General features: G+C 48.5%; 1 protein-coding gene across 3 annotated transcripts; it reads left to right on the top strand.

Moving 5' to 3' along the window:
- The first annotated feature begins 798 nt into the window (after nt 1-798).
- Nucleotides 799-22,854, top strand: XIRP1 (xin actin binding repeat containing 1). 3 transcript variants are annotated; one of them, XM_075044628.1, is made up of 5 exons: nt 816-946; nt 8,601-8,739; nt 11,045-11,205; nt 12,484-12,537; nt 14,178-22,854. In XM_075044628.1, the coding sequence occupies exon 5, from the start codon at nt 14,178-14,180 to the stop codon at nt 21,864-21,866; it is 7,689 nt and encodes a 2,562-aa protein (XP_074900729.1). In that variant the 5' UTR covers nt 816-946; nt 8,601-8,739; nt 11,045-11,205; nt 12,484-12,537; the 3' UTR covers nt 21,867-22,854. The 3 variants fall into 3 exon arrangements, with proteins under 3 accessions (XP_074900721.1, XP_074900729.1, XP_074900738.1); XM_075044620.1 differs by lacking the exon at nt 8,601-8,739 and having other exon boundaries at nt 799-946; XM_075044637.1 differs by lacking the exons at nt 816-946; nt 8,601-8,739 and adding an exon at nt 6,493-6,543.
- The last annotated feature ends 254 nt before the right edge of the window (nt 22,855-23,108 follow it).

Genomic DNA, 23,108 nt, shown 5'->3' with positions numbered 1-23,108 from the left:
TGCGATGCGATGCGATGTTGGCGAGGAAACCTCGTCACGTGCTGAACTGCAACCTGGCTAATGCGTAGCATCTTCTCCAGGGACTGATACCTGCAGACCCACAGGAAAAAGAGAGGGGCAGCAGCCCCTCCAAGCACCCCTGTGAAACTCCAGCAAAGGTGTTCAGGAGGAGGAAACAAAAAAACTTAGCATCTCAAACTGGAAAATCAGCAGCAGTGAGTTGTTTGGCCCTTTGGAGCAAAGAGGATGGAGCCCCTTTGGGGACCGGGGTCATGCTTCACCTACTCAGCACAATGTTGCTGAGATCTTTATGTGAGCAGTGAGCCCAGTTGAAATGGAGATGTGCCTGTGCAAACACATTGCAGAGGGGCTAAAAGACCTTGGGGAAGTACCCCTACCCTGTATTTCTGATGGTGCATTGGGGAACAGGACGGCTAAGACAGCTTCTGTGCTGGCAGATAGCATAGATAAGATTTTTGCCCCAGGACCATCTGGTCCAGCACAGCTCACATCTGTGCATCTGATGTGCACATCTGAATGCCGGTTCCCCATTGCACCACAGCCTGGAAGCATCCCCCATCCCGTACTGGGTTACACCAGGGGTATTTTGAATGAATAAGTTCTGAAAATAAGTCAGGCCCCCAGACTTTCTCAGGCTCCGTGGGATTGCTAAAACTCATGATTGACTCAGCCTGGTGGAAGACCAATATCACTCTTCCCTAAAAATAGACCAAGTGGTTCATCCTCTCAACATAGCCCAGCGCTCGGTGATAAAACCAGCTGCCAGAGACCACTGGGAGGCAGTGAACAGGACGGCGGGTGTGGGGAGTGGAGCAGGGCTCCTCACAGGATACACTAAGGGCTGCCCAGCTGTGAGTTTCACGTAGATTTTCCACTGGGGCTGTCTACGGCGTGACACAGCTGTTGGGACTACCGAGACCTCCCTGTAAGTAATTTGGGGGTAGATGAGAGAGGGGTGAAGTGTTGCATGAATATGAACTTCAGAGTGATGCTCGAATGCAGGGCAAATGAGGATGCTTAGCGCTTCATGCTATGAAAACGGTGTTGCAGCTCATGGAAAGCCGTGGATTTTATTTTGTTGGCCCAGAGTTTGGTAAATCCCACCCTCTGCTGCAGAAGGTGCTGTCTCTGTGTTCCACGGATGGTGGCTTTGGTCTGATTCAGCACCATCTTCTAGGGCACTTGGGCATGTTTAAAGCAGAAACAGAGCATTGTACGGGTATGCTTTTCCCTTGTCCTGAAATATTGAAGTTCCTAGCTTTGAGGCTTAAATTCATGGGGCCAGATCTCAGTGTCTACTCTCTCCCCCCAAAATGCTGTTATTTACCATGACTCTGGTCACTGTGACCAGCAACAGGGGAAAGAATCTGTACGGGATTCGGTTGAGCCGGATGGATGCTGGGAGTAGAGGGGACATCTTCCAGATCTAAACCGTGTTCAGGACTGGTAGGCAGTAGGCAGCAAAACGTGGACTGTTCAGAGGGAAATGAGCTTTGCTTCATCTTACATACCTAGGGAAGAGGAGGCAGAGTAGGATTAGTTAAGGGGGGAATTTCTTTCCCTCCCTCTTCTCTCCTGGTCTCCAGGGAGGGCTGAGCAATGTGTTTGTGACCCTGAGCCAAATAAAGGGCTTCAGGAGCCTGTTAGGTGAGCAGCATTAATATGGCGATACCATTCCCTATTTGTGCTCACGTATGGAAAGTGACTCCAAAAACCCAGCACGACTGTAAGATGGAGCAGAAATCTCCTCCTGTGTGTGCGTGTGTGCGTCTCATACCTGATTATCCATTTGCTGAAGCCTTTTAGCTCTAAAGTCTGTGTCATGACTCCAGGTCCAGGTCTCGGTGCTGCCCCTTAGTCACTGTGTGATGGCCTGACCCCAACAGCCTGAGCTGAAAGCAATATTTTCCTGCTCATGCATTTGGCGGTGGTTAAGGTTTCCTTCTGAGATACACGTCCTTCTGATTGCTGCAAGAATGACAGAAATTCTTTAACTTTTCCCAGTTCCCTCCAGGTCTCCAGTTTTCACCCAAATCTTTGCTGGAAAATATCTGAAGTAGCTTCAGGTTTTTATTAGAAAACAGGGATTTGGGGAAAGAGACATGGAGCTGATGCATCAGGTACAGATAACACTTGATGAGAAGAGGCAAAATATGAAAACCCATGGTCTTGTCCAGGCAAAGTGGTAGATAATCCACTAGTGGCAATTAAGGGATCCAGCATAGGTAGAAATTCATAGGATCATCCTACAAAGGCCATTTTCAGTTCTTGAATAGATGCAGTATTTTGCAGGATACAAAAGCTTCCTTTTGGGGAGAAACCAGGCAAGGATGCCCTAACCCTATTGCTAGGGGATGAAAATCCTTCTTCAGCACTGGCAAAAGCTCCAGGTCTGGGTCTGAACACGGTAGCAGGAATCTCTGCATTAAGTACTGTACAGTCTGGTATTTTACTCTTTTAAAGCCAACCATTTCTCTCCTCCCCCATATTTTTACTGGCAATTTGCCTCATTCAGAAACAAATGGAAATGCCGGGGAAACTTAATAGCTACAAGTGGGTTGGGTTTTTCTCTTTAAAGCATACTGCTAAATTTTTTTTGACTGTGGCTGTTTCTTCCAAAACAGTATTAAGTTTTCTTGGTTGTCAGTGATAAAGAGCTGACAGCAGCATGGAAACACCATGATAAGAATAGAAAGCAAAGGCAGGGTCTCAACAGCTCCTCAGAGCCGCGTGGTATCCATGCAATGCCCGTGCGTAAACACCATGGCATGGCGAAAAAAAAAAATATGCTTAAAAACGCATGCCACAGCCCTGAGCCCGGCTGTGCTCTGCATCCCAGGCGGGATGTGGAGCCGGTGATGCTCTCAGGGCTCATGCCTGCGCAGACATTCCCAAGGTATCTCTTCACGGTGGCTTCCCTTAAAAGGTCTGGTATTCATGGCATGCGGAGAAGCCCTCTCCCCAGGCAGAGGTTATTCCAGTGGGTAGCTTGGTGTTGCTTTCCCTGGGAAAGGGGATTTTAGAGGGAGGGAAGGTGCTCTCATCAATGGTCATCCTGCATTGAAGGCTGCAAGCGCTGAGATACTGGTCTACGGGAGAAGGTAGAGCACACAGAGGACATGGAGCCTGGCAGGGGGTTAGGGACAAAAATAGTCCTGCTGCCGGCCAGCATTCAGGGACAGGTGAAATAGAGAAACAGGGGAATAAAAACAGCTCTCGTTGGATGTCAAGCAGGGGAGTTTATCACCATTTCAGTGAAAAAAAAACTGTATAAATAACAGATAAATAGTTACTGGAGGGTATGAGAACGGTGCCGGCGTGAGCGGGGCATGATACACCATTCCCAGCATGACAGAGGGCAGTGCTGGATACCGAGATCCCAGCGATACACAGCCTGGGGGAGCAATTTATTAAACATCTGCTCACCCTTTATTAACCCTTTGCAAATAATAGAGGAGCATGGAGAATGAGGCACTGCTGAACGGATAGCCGGGGCTGCATCCACCTTGCCTAGGCACTTTGTATCCCAAAAGCAGGGGGGGCCGACTCGGGTGATGTTGAAGACCCTCTCTAAGGAAAGACAACCCCACAGCAGTTGGCCCACTCAGGAAAGCCACGTCCCCAACCAGCAATGCCACTCGCAGCTGTCTCTCAGCAGAACTTCTTGGCATTTTTTGGTACCAGGAATAGAGTCCTCCACATTCCTGGATTTTTGCAAAGCCCAGAAATAGCCCCGAGCTGCCTTGGGGCAGATACTCAGCTTCGCCTGAGGCTAAATTCTCCCAACTCTTCTCTGGAGCCGTTTAAATTACCTGGGGTTTGTGGTATTGCTCCGGCAAAGAAAAGTCCAGCTGACACTGAGGAGCCAAAAACATTTGCAGAAGTGACTAAAGATCATGAACCTTCAGTTTAGAGGTGCTGGAAATTGTAGAGATCTGATTTTGAAGCTCAAGCGCAGGATACGAGACAGTCTTCAGTAGCTGTTTTTTCCTTCATCCCCTCCCACTCCCTCAGATCTGCAAATGCAACTTTATACACATGCAAAACATTAATTGACTATAATTTAGTAGACAATTCCTAAAGCATGAAATGATATTTTAAATCTTATTTCCTCTTCGACACAGCTGCTTTTTAATTACATTATTTTATTTTACTTATTTGTTTAGCACCTTCCTCTGGTTCTGGCGCTTTTCTTTTCAGCCTATTTCCCACGCCAGAATTCATATATTAGCTCTATGCACCAGAGCTGCTCAAGTGATTGCAACATATGGCTTGCAGACGGCGCAAAATCTTTCTTAAAGCTTTTCAAAAGAGAATGATTTATATTTTTTGATATGCGTTAGTCATTACATCTATGATCTATACCAGAGATGCCCCCCACCTCCAAATCAGGGATCCATTGTACGTGATGCTGTACAAACTTATTTGAAAGGACAAGTTCTATTCATGAAAGTTTGGAAGCAGAAAAAAAGCGTTGTTAATTTGTATGATTTTTGTTAGTTATCTAACTGTAATCTGTGGTGTGCTTACATCTGAGTTGATTAGGCGAGCCTGTGAAAATCTCAGTTTCCACTTTAAAAGATTGATTCCTAGCCTATGTACTTACAACAAAAAGGTAACTTGGACCAAAACAGTCAAAAACCAGATGACTTCTTTTAAAAAAAAAACATGTTTACAATTGCCAGTCTCTCAAATAATTGGCCAATCAGTGGCAAAAAGAAAAAGCTTGAATTTCAAATCCTCACTGTCCTTTGTAGAACTGAAAATGAGAGAAAACACTGCAGTTTGCAAACAGAGCAAAGTGTGATCGGGGAGTCAGGAGGGAGTACCCGTAAGGATAAACAGGATGTTTTAGAGCATCACTGGTCCTCACTCTTTACTAGAGGCTGCCTAAAATCCCGTTGATGCTCCCCGCTGTAGCCTTCTCTGATCTTTTTTCCCCTTCCTTTGGAAAAAATAGCACATGACATTTTGAAATGCATTTAAAGCCTCAAGAGTGGGTCAAAGAGGCCAGCGAGAAATAGCCAGAGATGCTCTCCCCTCCCCAAACCCTCACCCTCTCAGGACTACCCTTCCCCGCACACCCTTCGCTGCAGCATCCCGGGACCACTCACCCTTTCGGCCGCCTTCAAACTGGGGCAGCGAGGAGCCTGCCCCGCTTCCCGCACCACCTTCGGCGTGCGTCTCCTCTGGCAGAGCTTCCTCATGGACCAGGACCGCCAGTGCAGGGGCTGGGGGCAGAGATTTAAACCTTTCCCCGCTGACCGAGCACCCCCAATGGGCTGCCAGGCTCCCGGATTAAGCAGCAGCACTGGTTTCCCAGCCAGCTTTTATGGGTGCTTACCCATCCGCGCAAATTCCCCCAGCCCAGCCATGGAGCGGCGCCGGTATTTAGGAGCCCCTTTTGTCAGGGCACTGATTCTCCAGGGTGTAAAGCTGGGAGGAGGATGGGGTAGGTGTGATTCAGCCCATGCAGCTCCTACATCCAGGGACAGAGGCTCTTAGAAATGAGGTCCCCATCTGCAGGGACCGGTTTCCAGCTTCGTGACGGGGACGGTGAGTTGCTGAGTTGTCACCGACACGCACGCTAGGGACAAGCAGGTGGGAATGGGGACACACATCCAGCCACACAGCCTGAGTCAAGGGACGGAACTGGTAGTGATTGGGAGTAACCCACGACCTTCCCAAGCAGGGAGGAATAGCAGAAATGGCCCCAAATTCCCAGGAAACAGCCAGCCCAGAGCAGCACAAACCCAGGAGCATTTCCATGTCGGTTCACCTCCATCCCCTTGGAGAACAGAGTCCCTTTCACAATGTGAAGAATTGCTCTTTTCCTGCCCTGATTCCCCCGGTGCTAAGAAGCTCCAGGACACGGGTCCCTTTGCTCCCACTAGCCTTTGAGTATTGGGATTTGTGTCCCACACCGTGGGATGCTCCGAACATCTTGCAGCACCCAAGCCGTGGCACAGCCAAGGGGTGAGACACCTCTGTGGTCCATGGCGTAGGACGTGCCAGGTCCAGCGGCTGCCGTGACAAACCCAAAGCTGATCTGCAAAGGAGCAACGTCAGGCAGCCACTGAGCAGCTGATGGAGGATGCCGAATTCGGCTGCCTGGGATGGGATGCTCTCCGGAGCACCGCTCCCTTCGGCGAGCGATGGAGAGGGATGGGACGTTAGCACAATTTGCACCACTGGGTTATCCCTTTTCCTCCGGCTCGTGCAAGCCCCGTGCAAGCCCCCAGCTGATCTCAGACCCCGTTACACAACCCCCGGTTCACGGACTGCCGTGGGGCACCCACGGCGACACAAAGGGCTTTGCTTAGCAGCTGTGTTTGCTCAGGGCGGCTGATTTTGGGAGCAAAGCCGATGACATGTGGTTGGCCAGGCGACCCGGGAGACTGGTGCTGAGCTTGCAGCTTCCTTTTTTAATAGGTGACTCAGGCGGTCGGTAGCTCACTGGGGTTGGTGGTGGGAGCCAGGCTGCGAAGGAGTGCCAGCGGCAGAGGTGGTGGACACCAACAGGTGGGTAGCGTTGTTTCTTTATAGGATAAAGGGGTTTAAATAGAAAGCCGAGCAAGCCGGAGCTGCTGTGTTACTGGTGAGATGGGGGTTTTCTCAGGAGAAGAAGGGGGAAGGGGTTTTGTTAGTGATTTGTTTTCCACTTGTTGGGAGCTGACTGTCAGATGTAACATGATTACAGTTCAAGGGACCTGTAATATTGTCTTTAGCAGGAGACAGAGCAGTTGAGTGATTTATGGGCTATAACTGAATAGGAAGTGAGTGAATTTTTGCATGAATATTTAAGAGCCTTTTTCCCCCTGTTCCCTTGCCTTTTCCCCTTGTGTCTAGAAAGATCAGTGAGTACAAATGAATATGAGGAGTGATTTTTCCCCCATTGCAAGTTTCCAGGTCCCACAGCCCTCCCTGCCCACCTGGGGTGCAGCTTATGGGGCAGAGAGGCTGTAAACTGAGCCCGAGCTGCACATATGTGGAGCAAGGGAAGAGCTAAAGAAACCCTGACAGCTGCTCCCGATGGACAGTCCTAACACTGCAGCCCCTCACATGAAATGTGCAGATTCATCCGGCGCCAGACGCTGGCACGAAGGACATTTTGCCGACAAATCCCAGCGGGGAGGAACATTCCCCGTATCCTTCACTTAGACGGCAGCGCTGTCGGCCGCGGTGCCAGCCGCTGGGTGGGACGGGAGGAGGGGGTCCTCAGGAGATCTTTCCTTCTATTTTAGCTCACAGGGGATGCTTTAATGCTTGAAGTATCAGGTTTAAAATCCCTGGGGCCGCAGTCAGTGCTAGTCAATCAGCGCCACGCGGGATGCATCATTCAGCGCTGGAACGGATGCCGAACGTACCAGCAGAGCCCTTTTGCTCGGCAAGGCAGAAACGTGGAGCCCAGCACAGCTCTCGAACTGGACTTCCATGCCCTCCGTCTCATGCACAACAAATAACACCCTAAGTCCAGTCTGTATAACATCCTTTGGCTCTGCTTTAGCACCCCCAGCTGGGAAGTTTCCCCCTCCCTCCCAAGGGATGCTGCGCAGCGGCACCGTGCTCACAACTCTTCAGATGTCCTAAGTGTCGCTTGGATGCCGTTAACAGCACACATGTGACAGCTCGGCTTTCTCGTTAGTGGAATGAACTGTTGTTCTTTTGCTCTTATCTATAATTAGCAATTTAGAGGGTGGCAGCAGCCTGTTTCGTCAGGCAGAGCTGCGTGGTGAGACCAGACTTTCCGCAAGCGCAGAGCCAGCCGCCTGCCCGGAGGGTTTGAGCAGCCCCCATCTAAGGCAGGCAGTTTTGTGAGAAGCGATAAGCAAACAGAGGGCTGTGCATAGCCTGTGCACTGCAAAAATGTCAAAAAGGGGAAGAAAAAAAAAATTAAAACAAAGACAGCAATAAGGGGAAGGCTTTAACAAAACCTTACATCTAATTATATCCATCATTAAAACAGAAGCCTTGTGGCCTTTCATCCGTCCAAGCTAACAGATGAAGGACTAGGCAGCACTAAGGCTGTGCTATTTTCCACTGCATGGACTGGAAATCTTCCTTCAGCTGCATTATTCGTTCTTGGCTGGAGGGGCACATTACACTTCTTTGTGCAGCATCTCAACCCATGGGCCCGTGGGCCAATACAAATTATACCAGCTCAGTGGTAATACCCACAGCCTGAGGTGGGAGGAGACCATTAAACGTTACCAGCCCAGCTCTAGGACATGGGGATGCTTTTGCTAAACACTTAGCACCGAAATGGTTAAGCACAGCAGTGCTTGTGTCAGCCCTAGGCAGGGTCCCTGCCTTGCTGTGAAGTGCTCCCATCTCCTAGAGGTAGTTTTTAAGGGAGTTTTTTCAGCGTGGCCATGCCCTTGCCAAGGGCTTGTATTCATTCACCCAACCAGAAAGGCTGCAAATCTGTGCTTGGTTTTCCTTCTGCTTTAAAACTAGCAGGGCTGACTCTCCCAAGATCTCCCCACTGCTCTTACTGGGAGGCTTAGCGAAACCTCATTACCTTGCAAGGAAGAAAGCTTCTGTTTTCCAGACTGATTGGACCCCTTTTGCCTTTCCAGTAGGTAATTCAGCAATGTAGGAGAAAAGAAAGAGATTCCCAGACGAGATTTTTCAAAGCCCTCTTCAAAGCTCTCTGCAGATAATTCAGCACATGCTGCAAGGGTACAGCCATAATACGGAAAGACCATGAGATCTGAGGTACCTTTGCTGGCAATTACTTCACTTTCCATTTTTACAGAGTAGGCCCCTTCAAATCTGTGCCTCGAGCCTCCAAATGAAGGGAGAAGACCACTGCAGCAGATAGAGGGGTTTGTGTTAGCAGATATTGGCACCAGCTCCTATAAAAACAGTGTTTCGGCCACGCCTTGAGCCTCTCCTCCCCATTTCCAGGGTGCTGTTTGTCTCAAAAAGCCAGGGACCTAGTCAAAGTTTGGGATCTCTTGAGCAGAGTGGGGAAAAACTGATGCAATCAGAACATGGTTGCAACCTCGCAGCCTATCTTAAGATGCAGCAAGTCTTCCCCAGCAGTGCCACTGTCTCCACTGGCTGTAGACGGATAATTCCTTTTGACTCAGTGTTTAAGCTGTGGACAGCAGAAATCAAGGAGAGAGGTCCCATATTTACACGGTGACTTAGGAAAAGAAGCATTAAGGAAATATCTTCTGTTTCCTCCCCTGGTGTCCTAGTGACCTCTGGCAGAACCAGGCAGCTAAATCTTTATTGCATCCCACTGCTTCCTCATGTATCCAGCCTCAGATCTGCATCAAAATGCCTGTATATCTGCAGGAGCAGCTGGAACCAAGGACAAAATAAACCTTGGGGTTTGGCACCTTCCAGCAGCACACTGGCCAGTATCTGACAAGCTCACTGGGGTCCCTCTGCTCCTATCTTCGTGGCTTTTTGGTGCCTTCTTGTCCCTGTAGGAACTGGTATTTCATTTGAAGCACCAGCTCCCAGAATCCTGTTAGTATATAACATTAGCTGTTGTCACTTTAAAATAAAAACAGAGTAAATGTCCTTCAGTATTTCAGAGGAAAAACTTGAACTCAAAATGCAGAAAACAAAGAAAAAGAGTCATTAGGTTTGTTATTTACAAAATCTCATGATTTAGGGGCTGAGATTTGAGGACAAAAATGCTAGAATTGCTGCAGTGCTTCTAATGTGCACATATTAAAAAGTACATCAGCCCTTTCCTGGCTGTGCAATAGCTGGATTTGTGGAGAGAGAGCCCATTGTTCAAACAGAAAGCATTGCAAATACCGCACTAAATCCGAATGCAGCAGTGCAAGTCTGCAGATAAAAGGAGAACCTTCTCGTGTTTTTACAGCGGTAACAGAAATTACAGCTCTGACTAACCTGGAGGACTAAGATGCACCATATAGGTGTAGAGCTCTATATAGGTCTGTGTTGGGAGGTGGAGATGGTCATCCTGCTCACACCTAGCAGAGTAATGCAAAAAAAAGAAATTTCTTAGCTAGAATTTGGAGTTGCCTCTTTCTTTGAAAACTGAACCCATCTGCATTAGAGCCATTAATTTTGACACGACCCTCTCTCGGGGGATGGACACAGCTCTCATCCTCAGAGGGAGGACAAGCCCCCGCTGTTTAGGGGGATGAGGACCAATGGGGAGGGAGTACAATAGATGGGAATGAGGGAGCATGGCCCGAGCATCATCTGAAAGTACATGACCTCTCCAACCATCCAGACCCTCCGTGTACACCTCAGGAGGTCTGGCTAATAGATCCCCTCCTCCCAGAGTAGCCATTTCTCCATGAACCATAGGGACATCCTCAGCTGTAGTCATCTCCATGGGAGGCATCTGAACAAAGGTAGGAGGAACGCTGAGTATCTTGAATATCTCAGCAATGCCATGATGGGTCCCGGCGGGGGCCCCGTGGGAGCTGGTGCAGCTCAAAATATCAGATCTCTAAACTAAGAGCAGGGTTTGGTCCTCTGGCTCTGCCAAAAACTCCCTGCTACATCCTTGGGGAAGTCTCGTAGCCTCTTCATCTCTCCGTTCCCTGAAACAGGCTCCCAGGCCAGAGGTAAAGACAAATAGGTGTAACTGCTTGTGAGGCACAGCGATAGGAGAGCGGTGCAGCCACGGAGCAAAAAAAGTGGGAATTGGTTCAAGCTGGACATGCGTAGCTCCTTCACGTCCTCCGACTCGCTCATGTTTGGCGATGGCCTTGCCCAAGGATGCAGGAATGGGTCCATGCTCTGTGCCCCACCAGCAGGATGGTGGCATCAGGTCACTGCCCGACACGTTACTCTCATCCAGGCTCAAAGTCCGTTTCAGCCATGAAAGAGGTGGAAATGCCCATGTTTTTCTCCCTGAACCAAAAGGGCATGATGTTAAGTTTTGGGGGAGCGGGGCGGGGGCTGCCAGGGGAATCGGTGTGGGGGTGGCAGAGCCCTCGGTAAGCGATGCTCACGCTCCAGGCTGGCCCTGCCCTCGCGTCTTCGGCGCATAGCTCACCGCACACGTCTGTCCCTGTTTCAGATGAGAGGACGCGGTCATTTTTAGACATATCGGACGACGCTAGCCACATACCTCGCCAAGGACGAGGGAGGTCCTCGGCGCCCTCCGTGAAGGAGCTGTCGGCTCTCTATCTCTCCCAGACAGCTGCTGCTGCTGCTCACGCCGGCAGCCCCGCACAGCCGGTAAGCATCGCGCCGCCGTCCTCCCCCTCGCAAATCACCGGCGGCATCCAAACAATGTCCTGTCCCAGCAAGTGGCTATAAGAGGGTGAGAGAGGAACATGTCTGGTTTCATCAATCGGGAGAAAGACAGCATTTGGTTTTCCAAAAATGACCAGCTTCCCCTTGTCATTTGCAAATATTGAATAAATGTTATCAGAGGTGCTGATATGTATAAGCTGCATATACATACACACACACATATATACACATTATATTCACACATGCACACACATACCAAACACACACACACGTCTACGTCCACTAGCCCATAGAAATTTTTATTCATACGTAAGATTTCCACCTTATTTGCAGATACATATTTACACACTCACATCCATGGAAGAAATATTCGGCACACAGCAACACATACATCTCCATGCTATACCCATTCCAACACACACGCATATATATATATATATGTCCATATATATCACACACAGGCATAACTTTACAGTGCAGCCTCCCTCTGTTCCTCTGTTTATAGCTCTTGGTCTGGGATCCAGGGTTTTAATCACCCACTCTGGACTGATCATCGGGTCATAGGATAATTCAGGTTATAAGGTTTATGAAGCACTGAGCTACATTTTTCCCATTTCCCCAGCTCCACCGGTGATCCAGGAGTAACACGGGATGTGATTTCACATCTGGACCTTTCCTGCAGGCACGTTCGTGCTCGCTCCCGCTCTCAGTCTTTTGCAGGGTCCCTGTCCAGAGATGCAGTCTCTCAAGCGTGTGTCAGGGATCTGTACTGGCGGAGTCCAAACTAAAGCAGTCCCAGTTGAAAATAAATGAGTGGAGACTGTAATTGGAAAATTACAACTGGTTAGAAGTCTAAGGAAAAAAAAAAAAAAAGCCATTTCGGAACAATGCATTACACAATCCGTAATTCAATTACAAACGTAGATCAGTTTTATTTTTAAAATATTGAAGTATAAACAAAAATATAGGCTAAATCAAACTTTGGAGAAATCAGTGCTCGTTTTGGTTTTCCCCCAACTCTAAACAAATGTGTTTAGGGTTTTGTTTGTTGACTGAGACTTTTACAAACAAATATTTTTGATCAACCTGGAATAAGATTGTTTTTCCCAGCTGTACAGAACTGCCAGTGAACCAAAAAAACCCCTCGCTTGTAATTGTTTTCAGGTCTCTGTAGTTGACATATATATATATATATATACACACACAGATAATGTGTCTTCCTATGCAGTTTGATGTCATTTCTTCTCGTGTCTTTTCCAGAGTACTGTGAAGGACAACTCCACTCACTTTCCCCACAGACAGAAAAAAAACAAGGTAAGAAATGTTAAAGATAAGCACCGTTATCTAACCAAATATTTGTGGACTGTGGTGGAGTGTGATTTAAATACCCGCACAAGGCAGCAAGAAGCACTTTCATACTGAATATAGCTATCAGCTGCTTGGTTGCCCTTCCCCATGTTCAGAAGTTCTTCACAGATCCAAAAAAAAGCTTATTTTAAAAAGTGCATTCAAAGTACATTGGCTCATGTGAAAGATTTGCATTTTACACTTGCTGTAAAATATGCTGATTTTGGTATTCTTGTGTTGTTTGTTGTTTGGTTTTTTTTTTACTAATGTTCAATACTTATTTTTAGCCAGAACAATCTGTGTGTAACAGAGTGAAATAACACCGCGCGCCATTGCTTTGAGCAACAACTAATAATATTCCGGGCATAACTCTACAGACGTAACTCCACAGGCATGCCAAGGGTCAGCAGATCTGTTTACTGAAAGGAAAGCCACCAGGATTACAGTCTCTTTTAGATAATGATTACAGGCCTCAGCTACCTTCCCTTTGGATAAACGCCAAGCTAGTGCAGGTTGCAGGTATTCAGTTCAGCATTTGGCACCCAGGCTTCCCAAGCTAAGGAAAAAAAATGCAGAAAGTGATGCTCAAAGGTAGGCTAAACAACCACAGTCCACCCCGTCACGACCGTACCCTCTGTTCGCTTCTGTACCAGCGCTGCTGCCAATTTTGAGTTGAGCTCAGGCTGACTGAGTCTAAACAGGTCTAACTTTTGCTGGCCCCCAGCTATGGGCATTACCCCAACCTCTGGTCCCTCAGCCTTGCTTTTTCCTCCTAACAGAGCACAGAATTTGGCCTGCTGATCCCGGCAGTTTGTAAAACTTAGTTAGTGTCATGCCTGTACAAGTCTGCAAGTCAAAAGAGCTTTATTTAAGTCTCTAATTGTGTAACTGCGCATCTATTTTTATGCAAATGTTGACATGGGGTACTCTCCTGAGTCCAACAGAAGAAATCATTAATCAGACAAAAGCCCTTCCCCAAACCCTCCCTCCTGTGCAGTGGGCAGCCCACGGTGCTGCCAAAAGCCCATCGTGCTAGCTCACTACCCAAAAACAGGCTGTCTTCATCAGCTCAGTTAGATACTTTGGTTCCCTCTCCCCATTGTCTTCTCGGGACCTCTTCACCAATAGCTCTTTGGCTTTCTCCTGCACCCATTGCCTGTGTTCCCAGACTCTCTGCAGGTCCTCACACTGCCCTGGACACTTGGGAGCAGGGAGGGAAGTTGTTAACTTTTAGCTCGCTACTCTAAGACAGCCTTCTTCATCTTATTCTCGTGACCACTCTCTCTTGCTGACAGCCCAAATCAGGTAATCTCTGTCGAGCTGTAGCTGAACTTAATCCTGGAGACTGTAGACTAACCACCGCACGTGCCTGGATTAGAGACCTTGCTTTAGAGTGCGTTGCTGTGGCACCGGAGCTAACACCGAGCCTGGAGCGTGTGCAGTGGTGTGATGCTTTGGGGTGCTGTGTGCTACTGAACCAAAGGTATGGAGCTTAGTAGGTGCATGGATTTCCCTTGTTGGCTGGCTTTTTCCTTTGCCGTTCTATTAACGGCCATGGGGTTGGAGGGTAAGAGATGACGCTGACGTTTAAAACTGTTTCCCTAAAGATGTCAGAAGCTCAGCAATCATCTAAAGTTGCCATCAAGAAAATGGAAGACGACTTACCTCCCCCTCCCGCCCTTGGCTCAGTCCAGGTCATCGCTCCAGGGAGCCAGGATCTCAACCCACTCCCTGTGCCTCCTCCAAAGCAAGCCTTCTCCAAGTTCTACCAGCAGCGTCAAGTGAACGAGCTAAAGAGGCTCTACAGACACATGCATCCTGAGCTCAGGAAGAACTTGGAAGAAGCTGTGACGGAGGACCTGGCAGAAATGCTTAATACTGAAGATCCCAACGCACAGGCATCTGTGAACCTGGACAAAGTTCTTCCAGGGGAGGTTCAGTCCATGCGCTGGATTTTTGAGAACTGGGCACTTGACTCCATTGGGGACCATCAAGCCACAAAGAAGCTGGCGGAAGAAGAGATCATTCCCGGTGGAGATGTGAAAAGTACTTCCCTGAAGTTTGAAAGCCAGTCAATCAACGGGGACAATCTGTCAACATCAGCCAAGGTATCAGAAACAGACCTTGCCAGAGGGGATGTGCATACTGCCCGATGGCTGTTCGAAACGCAGCCACTAGACTCATTAAACAAACTGTATTCGGATGAAACCGAAGTGCAGGAGGCGGTTCTCAAGGAGCCTGTCCAGGGAGGTGATGTGAAAGGTGCCAGACAGCTCTTTGAAGCACAGTCCCTGGATGCTATAGGACGCTGCTGTTCAGTGGAGGAGAAAAGCATCCTACAACTCAAGTCAGAAATCCAGGAGCTAAAAGGCGATGTTAAAAAGACTGTCAGGCTCTTCCAAACAGAGCCCCTCTGTGCCATCAGAGACAAAACTGGGAACATCCATGAAATCAAGTCTGTCTGCCGAGAAGAAATTCAGAGCAATGCAGTCAGAACGGCTCGCTGGCTGTTTGAGACTCAGCCCCTGGATACCATCAACAAGGACACTTCCAAAGTGCAAATAATCCGTGGGATTTCGCTGGAAGAAATTGGAAGGCCAGATGTCAGTGGAGCGAGGTGGATATTTGAAACTCAGCCTCTGGATGCCATCAGAGAAATCACAGTTGAAGAACAGGATTTCAAGGCTTCAACGGATTTTGTCACAGGGGCAGATGTCACTAAGCAGCGAATGCTCTTTGAGACCCAGACTCTTGACTCTCTGAAAGGAGAAGCATCAGAAAGTGTTGTAGCCAAAGAACAAGTCATCGGAGGTGATGTGAAATCTACACTCTGGCTATTTGAAACCCAGCCAATGGAAACCCTTAAAGACAATTTTGAGGTGGGACGTTTAAAGAAAGTAGAGCTTTCAGCAGAGGAGAAGGGCGATGTGAGGCAAAGAAAACACGTCTTTGAGACCTGTCCCCTTGGCAGCATCTCCAAGGCATTTGAGGAAGAAATTCCAGCCACCAACATGGAAGAGGTAGTGAAAGGGGATGTGAAGTCTTTCAAGACCCTGTTTGAGACTCTCCCCTTAGACAGCATTAAGCAGGCTGATGCTGAGCCCATCACCAAAGAAGAGGAGAAGATTCCAGCTGGCAACGTCAAAGCCAACCAAATCCTGTTTGAGACAACACCTCTGTATGCCATCAAGGATAGCTTTGGCAATTTCCATGAAGTCACCTCTGTAAGCAGAGAGCAAATCATCAGTGGTGATGTCAAGAACTACAAATGGATGTTTGAAACCAGGCCCCTGGACCAGTTTGATGAAAGCACCAAGAAAGTGGATATAATACGGGGGATCACAAAACAAGAGGTGGTGGCCGGTGATGTCAGAACAGCCAAGTGGCTCTTTGAAACTCAGCCCATGGATGTCATTCATCTCCGAGCCATGCAAGGTGAGGAGCATCCCTCGGTGAAGCGAGAGATCTCCCAGCGGGGGGATGTGAAGACCTGCAGGTGGCTTTTTGAGACCCAGCCCATCCACACCCTGTACGAGAAGGCTGAAAAGAAGCAGGAGGAGGATGGCGGTGTGCCCCAAGCTGATGTGAAGTCATACACATGGATGTTTGAGACTCAGCCCCTGGACTCCCTGAAAGGCCAGGAGGAGCAGTATTTACAGATCAGTAAGGCATACAGTCAGGAGGAATTACAGGGAGTTGATGTCAAAACTGTCCGGCACCTCTTTGAGACTGAACCCTTGGGTAGCAGTGTTGTCGGTGAAGCTGACCGCAAAAAAAACATGCGGTACTCCAGTCGTGTGGAGATACAGTCTGGGGAAGTGTCCAGAGTGAAGGAGTTCTTTGAAGCTAAGCCCTTGGATACAGCCACCAAACCAACATCCCAGAAGGATGATGGGACAATTGAAGCCGGATCTGTGCACAAGTTCACTTGGCTCTTTGAGAACTACCCCATGGACTCCCTGAAGGATAGCTCTGAGGGCATCCAGGAAATCCCTCCAGAGAAGGACATCAAGGGGGGAGATGTTGGAGGCAAAAGGTTTGTATTTGAGACCTATTCCCTTGACCAAATCCATGACATAGTGGATGAGACAGAGCTCCAGAAGATCCAGAAAGACACCATGAGCAAAGCTAGTGTCAAGTCCTGCACAATGCTCTTTGAAAGCCAACCCTTATATGCCATCCAGGACAAAGAGGGGGGATACCATGAGGTCACCTCAGTGCAGAAAGAAGAAATCATGAAAGGTGATGTGAAAGGTGCCCGGTGGTTGTTTGAAACTAAGCCTCTGGATCAGATCAAGAAGGAAGAAGAGGTGTTTGTGATTAGGGCTGTCACCCAAGAGGACATCAAGAAAGGAGATGTCCAGGCTGCCCGGTGGAGGTTTGAGACAGAGCCTCTTGACTCCTTCTCAGGGGGAAAGATGTCTGTGCCCAGAACAGTAGATGATGTGCAGAAGGGAGATGTTCAGTCCAACAAGCAGCTCTTTGAGTCCCAGCAAGTGGGCCAGAAGAAGTACGTGAGGATGGTCAGTGTCAGTGACGTTCAGCGGGGTGATGTGAGGACATCCACTTGGCTTTTTGAAAACCAGCCTGTGGACTCCCTGTACGGGGATGCAGAGAGAGGATCATCTATCAGTACAGTGCAGAGAGAGGACAGCCAGAAAGGGGATGTAAAACGCTGCACCTGGTTGTTTGAAACCCAGCCAATGGACACCCTTAAGGACCCAGAGGCGATGACCAGTGTTGGGGCCCAAGAAGAGATACCTCGCGCAGATGTGAAAAGTACAACGTGGCTCTTCGAGAGCACACCCTTGGATAAATTGAGTGCTTCTGAAGGTAGCATAGAAACAGAACTGAAAGAAAGGACCATGAGGGAGACTTTAGAGACGCTCTGCACTTGCCAGGCTATTCAGCACGATGGGATCCTCATCGAAGCCAATGATATGGAGAGTGTGAAGATGGTGAAGTACCAGCTCAGCAGCCCAGGTGCTCCAGAAATTCTGAAAGAGGAGATTGTGGGAGGCCATTTGCAAAGGATCATGCTGCAGCTTCTGCACAGAACCAATGTGGAAGCACAGAGTGTGCTGGTGGAGGAGGACAGAGAGGGCAAGATCAAAGTAAGCCCATTGCAGCTACTGGACCAGCGTGAAGCTGTTAAAGGCAAAGAGGACTTCAGCGGAAATGTAGCTAAGGCTTTACAGGGTCTCCTCAGTCAAGACGCTTCCATCAAAAAGGGGATGGTCTTACAAGAGACAAAGTCAGGATCAGTGAAGATGACTCTCTACTCCCTCCTGTTCCATTCTGTCCAGCAGAAAGTTGTCAAGGGGGATGTGAAGTCAACAATAGGGAGCCTGTTGGCTTCTTCTCAGGAGCAGAAAGCAACAGCAACCATTAAGCGTGAGGACAATGAGAAGGGAAATGTCCAGCTTTTTGCAAGCTGCATTGAGAAGGGAGATCTAGACTATCTGAAGAATCTCCAGCAGGAGTCAGAGATACAATCCCTCATCTCTTCCCAAGCAGAGCAGGGAGCAGATGAGAGTGCCCCACAGGTTGTGCAGGGGACTAAGATACATATCTTACCAAATAAAGAACAAATAGAGAGAGTAATTGCAGAGCCAGGGGCTATGGAGGGAGCAAAAAAGGTATTCGCATGTGAAAGCATGGGCAAAGAGGGTGCATTAGAGAGAGAGGCTGTGCGTGCAGCAGGTGTGACAGGCACAACTGTGCAATGTCTTGGGAAGCCCCTGCCCACAGTGATGGGAAAGGAAGAAATTCTGTCGGGAGGGCTTAAAGTGACTACAAAGTCAATCCAAAGGGTTGCAGATGTCAGCAAGAAGGCAGAGAAAGAAGCAGCCACCACTGCCAGTTTGAAGGAAGCCAAAGCTATGACGCAAGGTAAATTTCCAACCCAAGTGACGGCTCAGAGGGAAGAAGTGGCTGGGAAACAGCAGAGTTTGGTGACTGGGGAAGCCAGCCAGCTGCAGCCAGAAGAAAAGGCCCTTGGGAGCGATCTTCAGGCTGCAATGCAAAGCCTGAGGCTAGCAACAGCAGAAGCAAAAAACATTCAACACCACGTCCAGAGCAAGCTACAGAGGAACAGGGAGGAGGTCCACACGGCCTGCAGGCAGCAGGCAGCCAGCACACAGGGGACAGTGACCCTTCAATCAACCGTGCGCCAACAAGACTCTGCATCCACCACACAGGAGAGCACCAGCACTGCCATCAGGACCACCACCACTAGAGTCCAGGAGGCATCCAAGACCCACACAAGCGTGTCTCAGAAGAGCATAGCATCACACAAAAAGGTCAGTGCTTCAGAGGAAGTACAGGGAGGACAACTATTGAGCCAGGAAAGCCAAGTCATGCCTAGTAGAGATTTTAGCATTAAGGATGGCCTTTATACTGCCACACCCGTGAAAACCTATATAAACCCTTTTGTTGAGTCTGATTACAAAGAGCAATCAGTGCAAGAAGAAAGAGATGTTATTATCAGAGGGGATGTGCAGACAGCTATCAGAGCACTGCAAAGTGCCGCCACAGAACAGCGCCTGGTAGAAAAGGAGGATGTTGTCCGAGGTAATTTAAAAGCCACACTTCAGTCGCTGGAAAAGTCTAACGTTAATGTCTCCAGAGGGGATTTTAAAGCCGCTATGATATACAGAAATGCAGGGCAGTCCTATTCTGTGTGTAAAAAGAAAAATGAGACTCCAGTCGTTAGTAACCAGACTGCTGTAGTGGCTTCAGGGTCTCAGGCTGATAATGACTTTCCTCCTCCTCCCTCAGTTGCTGTGATGAAAGCAGAGCATTGCCCACCCTCAACTAAAGCAACAAGAGAAGGTGCCCTTCCACTACCAACCAGCAAAGATGAAGCCCCAGGATGTTCTGCACCACTCCAGACCCCTCTTCTTGCCCTCCCTTCTCTGTCCTGCAAAGCCAGTGATCAGAGTCCTGCAGAGAAGCCCAGGACGCCTCCAAAACCAGAAATTACTGCCCCACCCCGGAAAAAACCTGTTCCCCCTCCAAAACCTGAGCACCTCTTACACGAGCCACATTCTGCCTCTGCAAATAACAGCACAAGCAGATCGACCAAACCCATCCCTCCACCCATCCCTCCAAAACCTTCGGGCCTGAGGGAGATCAACAAGCCAAAACTTCCCCCCACAGAGCTGGGATTAAACTGCGTGGAAGTACGTGAACAATCAGGCCATGGGGAGGTTCAGGCAAAATGCTGCGCTTCGGAGACATCTGTGAACAAGCCTGTCACAGTTCAGGGTATGAGCCCTGAGAAAATGCTGCCAAAAAAGACTGCCAAAACCCCTCTTCAAATAGCAGAGGAACGGTATAAGGCTAGCAAATTAGGACAAGGAAAGGTGGAACCAGAGAGTGCTAAGACTTCAAAGCCAATAAAAAATGGAGTGGTTAGTTTTGAAGTCGAGCATGGAATGATGAACGGGAAAGCAGTAGCTCCAAGGCAATGCCCAGGTGAGGTGGTTCAGAGGCATGTAGAGCTGTGCCAAGATGAGAACGGGTGCTCTTCAGTATCACATCCAAGCTGCCCCGGTAGAGCTCAGACACTTTATGTGTCAGGACAGACTGGGCCAAGCACCTCCCACGTGGGCCACACGGCTCCTCCAAAGAGAGGAGATGACATTGCACAAAATGCCTCATCCAAGGTGGAAAGGGAAAGTGTGTCTAATTCTTATGGATCGTGGGACAGTCAGAGAGTTGTGCAGCAAGTGAATGAGAGGAGGCAAATGTGTCATTCAATGTCCTTCCATCAGCAGTCAATGAACTCCTTCGAGGAGCAACAGCAGGGGAGTAGTGGGCAATTGAAATGTCCTGATGGAGGGGCAGAGGCACCTGCCCAGGAGAAGCCAGCAGTTGTTATGAGAGAAAAAAACAAGAGAGAAACAGAAGATGAGCGTCGGAAGAGGCTTTCAGTACACAAAGAGGAGATCATGAAAGGCAATGTCAAGGAGGCTATGGAGATCTTTGAGAACCTCAGGAGACAGGAGGAGCTGCAAGAGATCTTGACTCGAGTGAGGGAGTTTGAGGAGGAGACAAGCAAAGTGGACGTGAAAGCTCTGAAGAGCTTTTTTGAGAAGGTCCCTGACTGGGTTGTTCGTCAGAAGGCCCACCAGGCCAAGCAACAGGACAGGGCTGAGACACTGGCAAAGGAGGACACTGACAGTGTCTCCTCAGTGGACCTGGTTTTTGGGGACCTGGAACGAGCAAGTGCTGAGATTATCCACCTGAAGGAGCAGACACTTGCCCGGCTCCTGGACATCGAGGAGGCCATCAAGAAAGCTCTTTATTCTGTCTCTAGTCTCAAGTCTGAGTCAGACATCGATGGGCTCTCAGGGCTGTTCAAGGAGTCTCTGGGGAACACCCAAAGCTCTGTGAGCAGCAGCAATATCCGTAAAATCAGTATTGTCTCAAGCAAAGCCAAGCAGGAAGGAATCACACTGGAGACAGGGGAAGCAGCATCTGTGGAAGGTACAAAGGTGGCAGAAAAGACCGAGGTAACGAAGGCAGAGCTAGAGGTCCCTCACCTCATTCAGTCTCGTGTCAGCTCTCCCTCCTCACCTTCTTACATCTCCATCGAGTCTGCTGCCAGAAAACCGGCAGAATCACCCAGGACAGCACATTCCCCCTGGGACACCCCTTCACCAGACTGTCCTGACGCTGCAGGAAAAAGGGATGCTTTTGCGAAGGACAGCTTTAGCTCCTTTAACCATCCATCAGCAGGGTCTACTGGGCATGACGTGACCCCCTTTGAGAAGAGACCAGAGCCCGTCCAAACGAAAGTTGGGCTGAGCTCAATGAAACAGCACACCCTTGGCAATGCCAACCATCCGATCAGCGAGAAGGAGAGGTGCCATTTGGACACCTCCAAAGGCAGCTGCCACTGTGGGATGAAAGGCGGCTTTTCAGACTACTGCTCCCTGAATGTCCCCAGCCCGCAAAATCCACGGAGGCAGAAAAGCATCTTGGAGCTGCAGACAGGTCCTGATGGGTCCAAGCTCTATGGAGCCACCCGGACTGTCATGGAGCAGTACGAGGAAATGGACCAGTTTGGAAACAAAATCATCACTTCGTCCACCACAGTCACCAAGCAATCTGAGACACAAACATCTTCCACGTGCAATGTGGCGTCTCATCCCCAATATGAGGTATCTGCCTCACCTGTGTTTCGGAGGTACTTGAAGAGCCCGGGCGAAGACTTCCACACCAACGGCAGTTTTCAGGAGCCGGGAGTGGTCTTTGTCACCTTTGGCAACTCCAAGCCAAAGAAATAGGAGATTCTGGAGAGCAAGAGAGAACTGTATAAGACAAAAAAAGAAAGTCCACAATAAAAAAATCTCCTGGTTTATCCACGTTACATACAGGGATTCATCTACACCCTAAGGACTTCTCAGGGTCATCGTCTTGGTGTTTGCGTACAGACAGGACAAACGCAGTCTGCCTCGACACTGGAGGAGAACAGCCCTCACCTGGCCAACCCAACAGACTTGGTGCTGCACCACAACCCGGAGCCCTGACACTGTTAGAAGCACAAGGGAAAAATCCATCCATGGGCAACTTAGGGCAGCTTCTTCCCCCCAGAGTGTTGGGGAAGTGGCTGGGGGCGGTTGTATCAGGCTTCTCTGAACTAATGCAGAAGAAAGGATAGGTAGGATCAATTAAAGAACCAACCAACCTGGTTATTGACGAACACCTTTATGCTAGCTTCTTCTTCTAATTTCAATATAGACTTTCCAAGAAGGGCATCCTAAACACACATATACACACATGCTCATATTGATGGGTGAGTTGGGTAGGTTTTCTCGTAGCAATTAACAAAAGAAAAGGAAAAAAAAAATCTCAAATTGCTGTCACTGTTGGGGTTGGGGGAGGTATTTATCAGTTTATTTTTCAGTCCCTGGAGAGTACTCGATGCTACTGAAAATTGTCAAGCCAAGACCTACAGCGATTATCAGTGCCATTCCCCCAAAGAAAGATGTTATGAAAGATTCTCTACTTGAGTCAGAATGGTTACTGCTTTCCTTTCTTTATTTTTCGAATTGTAATTTATTATTCAATACATACAAAAACCTTATTTTAGATTTTCCATGCTTTCATACATGTTTACTGTTTAAATTCATTTTGAGACTTTGTAAAGCAATTTTCTTTTTATTATGACTTTGTTTTGTACATTCTCAACTCAAGATTTTAGATATTTTGTGGCTTTTTTTTTTTTTAACTTCTATTGCTGCATTCTAAAGGTAAACATTACCTCTAAAAATACTTTTGTGTGGTTGAGTTTCTTTTGTTAAGTGCTTGGTTCCTTTCAAAGTACCTAGAAAGCATCCCTCAACGAATTAGTTGAATCACATATTGAGAGCATTCTAAATCACTGGAGGGATTTCGACTACATCTCCTTTACAACGTGGGCAGATTAATGGCCCTGCGGCAAGCAGCATTCATACTCTTGTCTGAAAAGTGAGTTGAGTCCAGGATGATATGCACCACCCAATCCAGGACCCTGTGCAGGTGTGTGG

This window comes from Buteo buteo, chromosome 2, assembly GCF_964188355.1.
Source record: "Buteo buteo chromosome 2, bButBut1.hap1.1, whole genome shotgun sequence".
Classification (NCBI taxonomy): domain Eukaryota; kingdom Metazoa; phylum Chordata; class Aves; order Accipitriformes; family Accipitridae; genus Buteo; species Buteo buteo.
Note: the sequence above shows the minus strand (reverse complement) of the source record. Positions and strands in the feature narration are given on the sequence as shown.

Excerpts from the sequence above, each read along its gene's own strand:
- XIRP1 (XM_075044620.1), top strand. The coding sequence starts at position 14,178 with ATGTCAGAAGCTCAGCAATCATCTAAAGTTGCCATCAAGAAAATGGAA.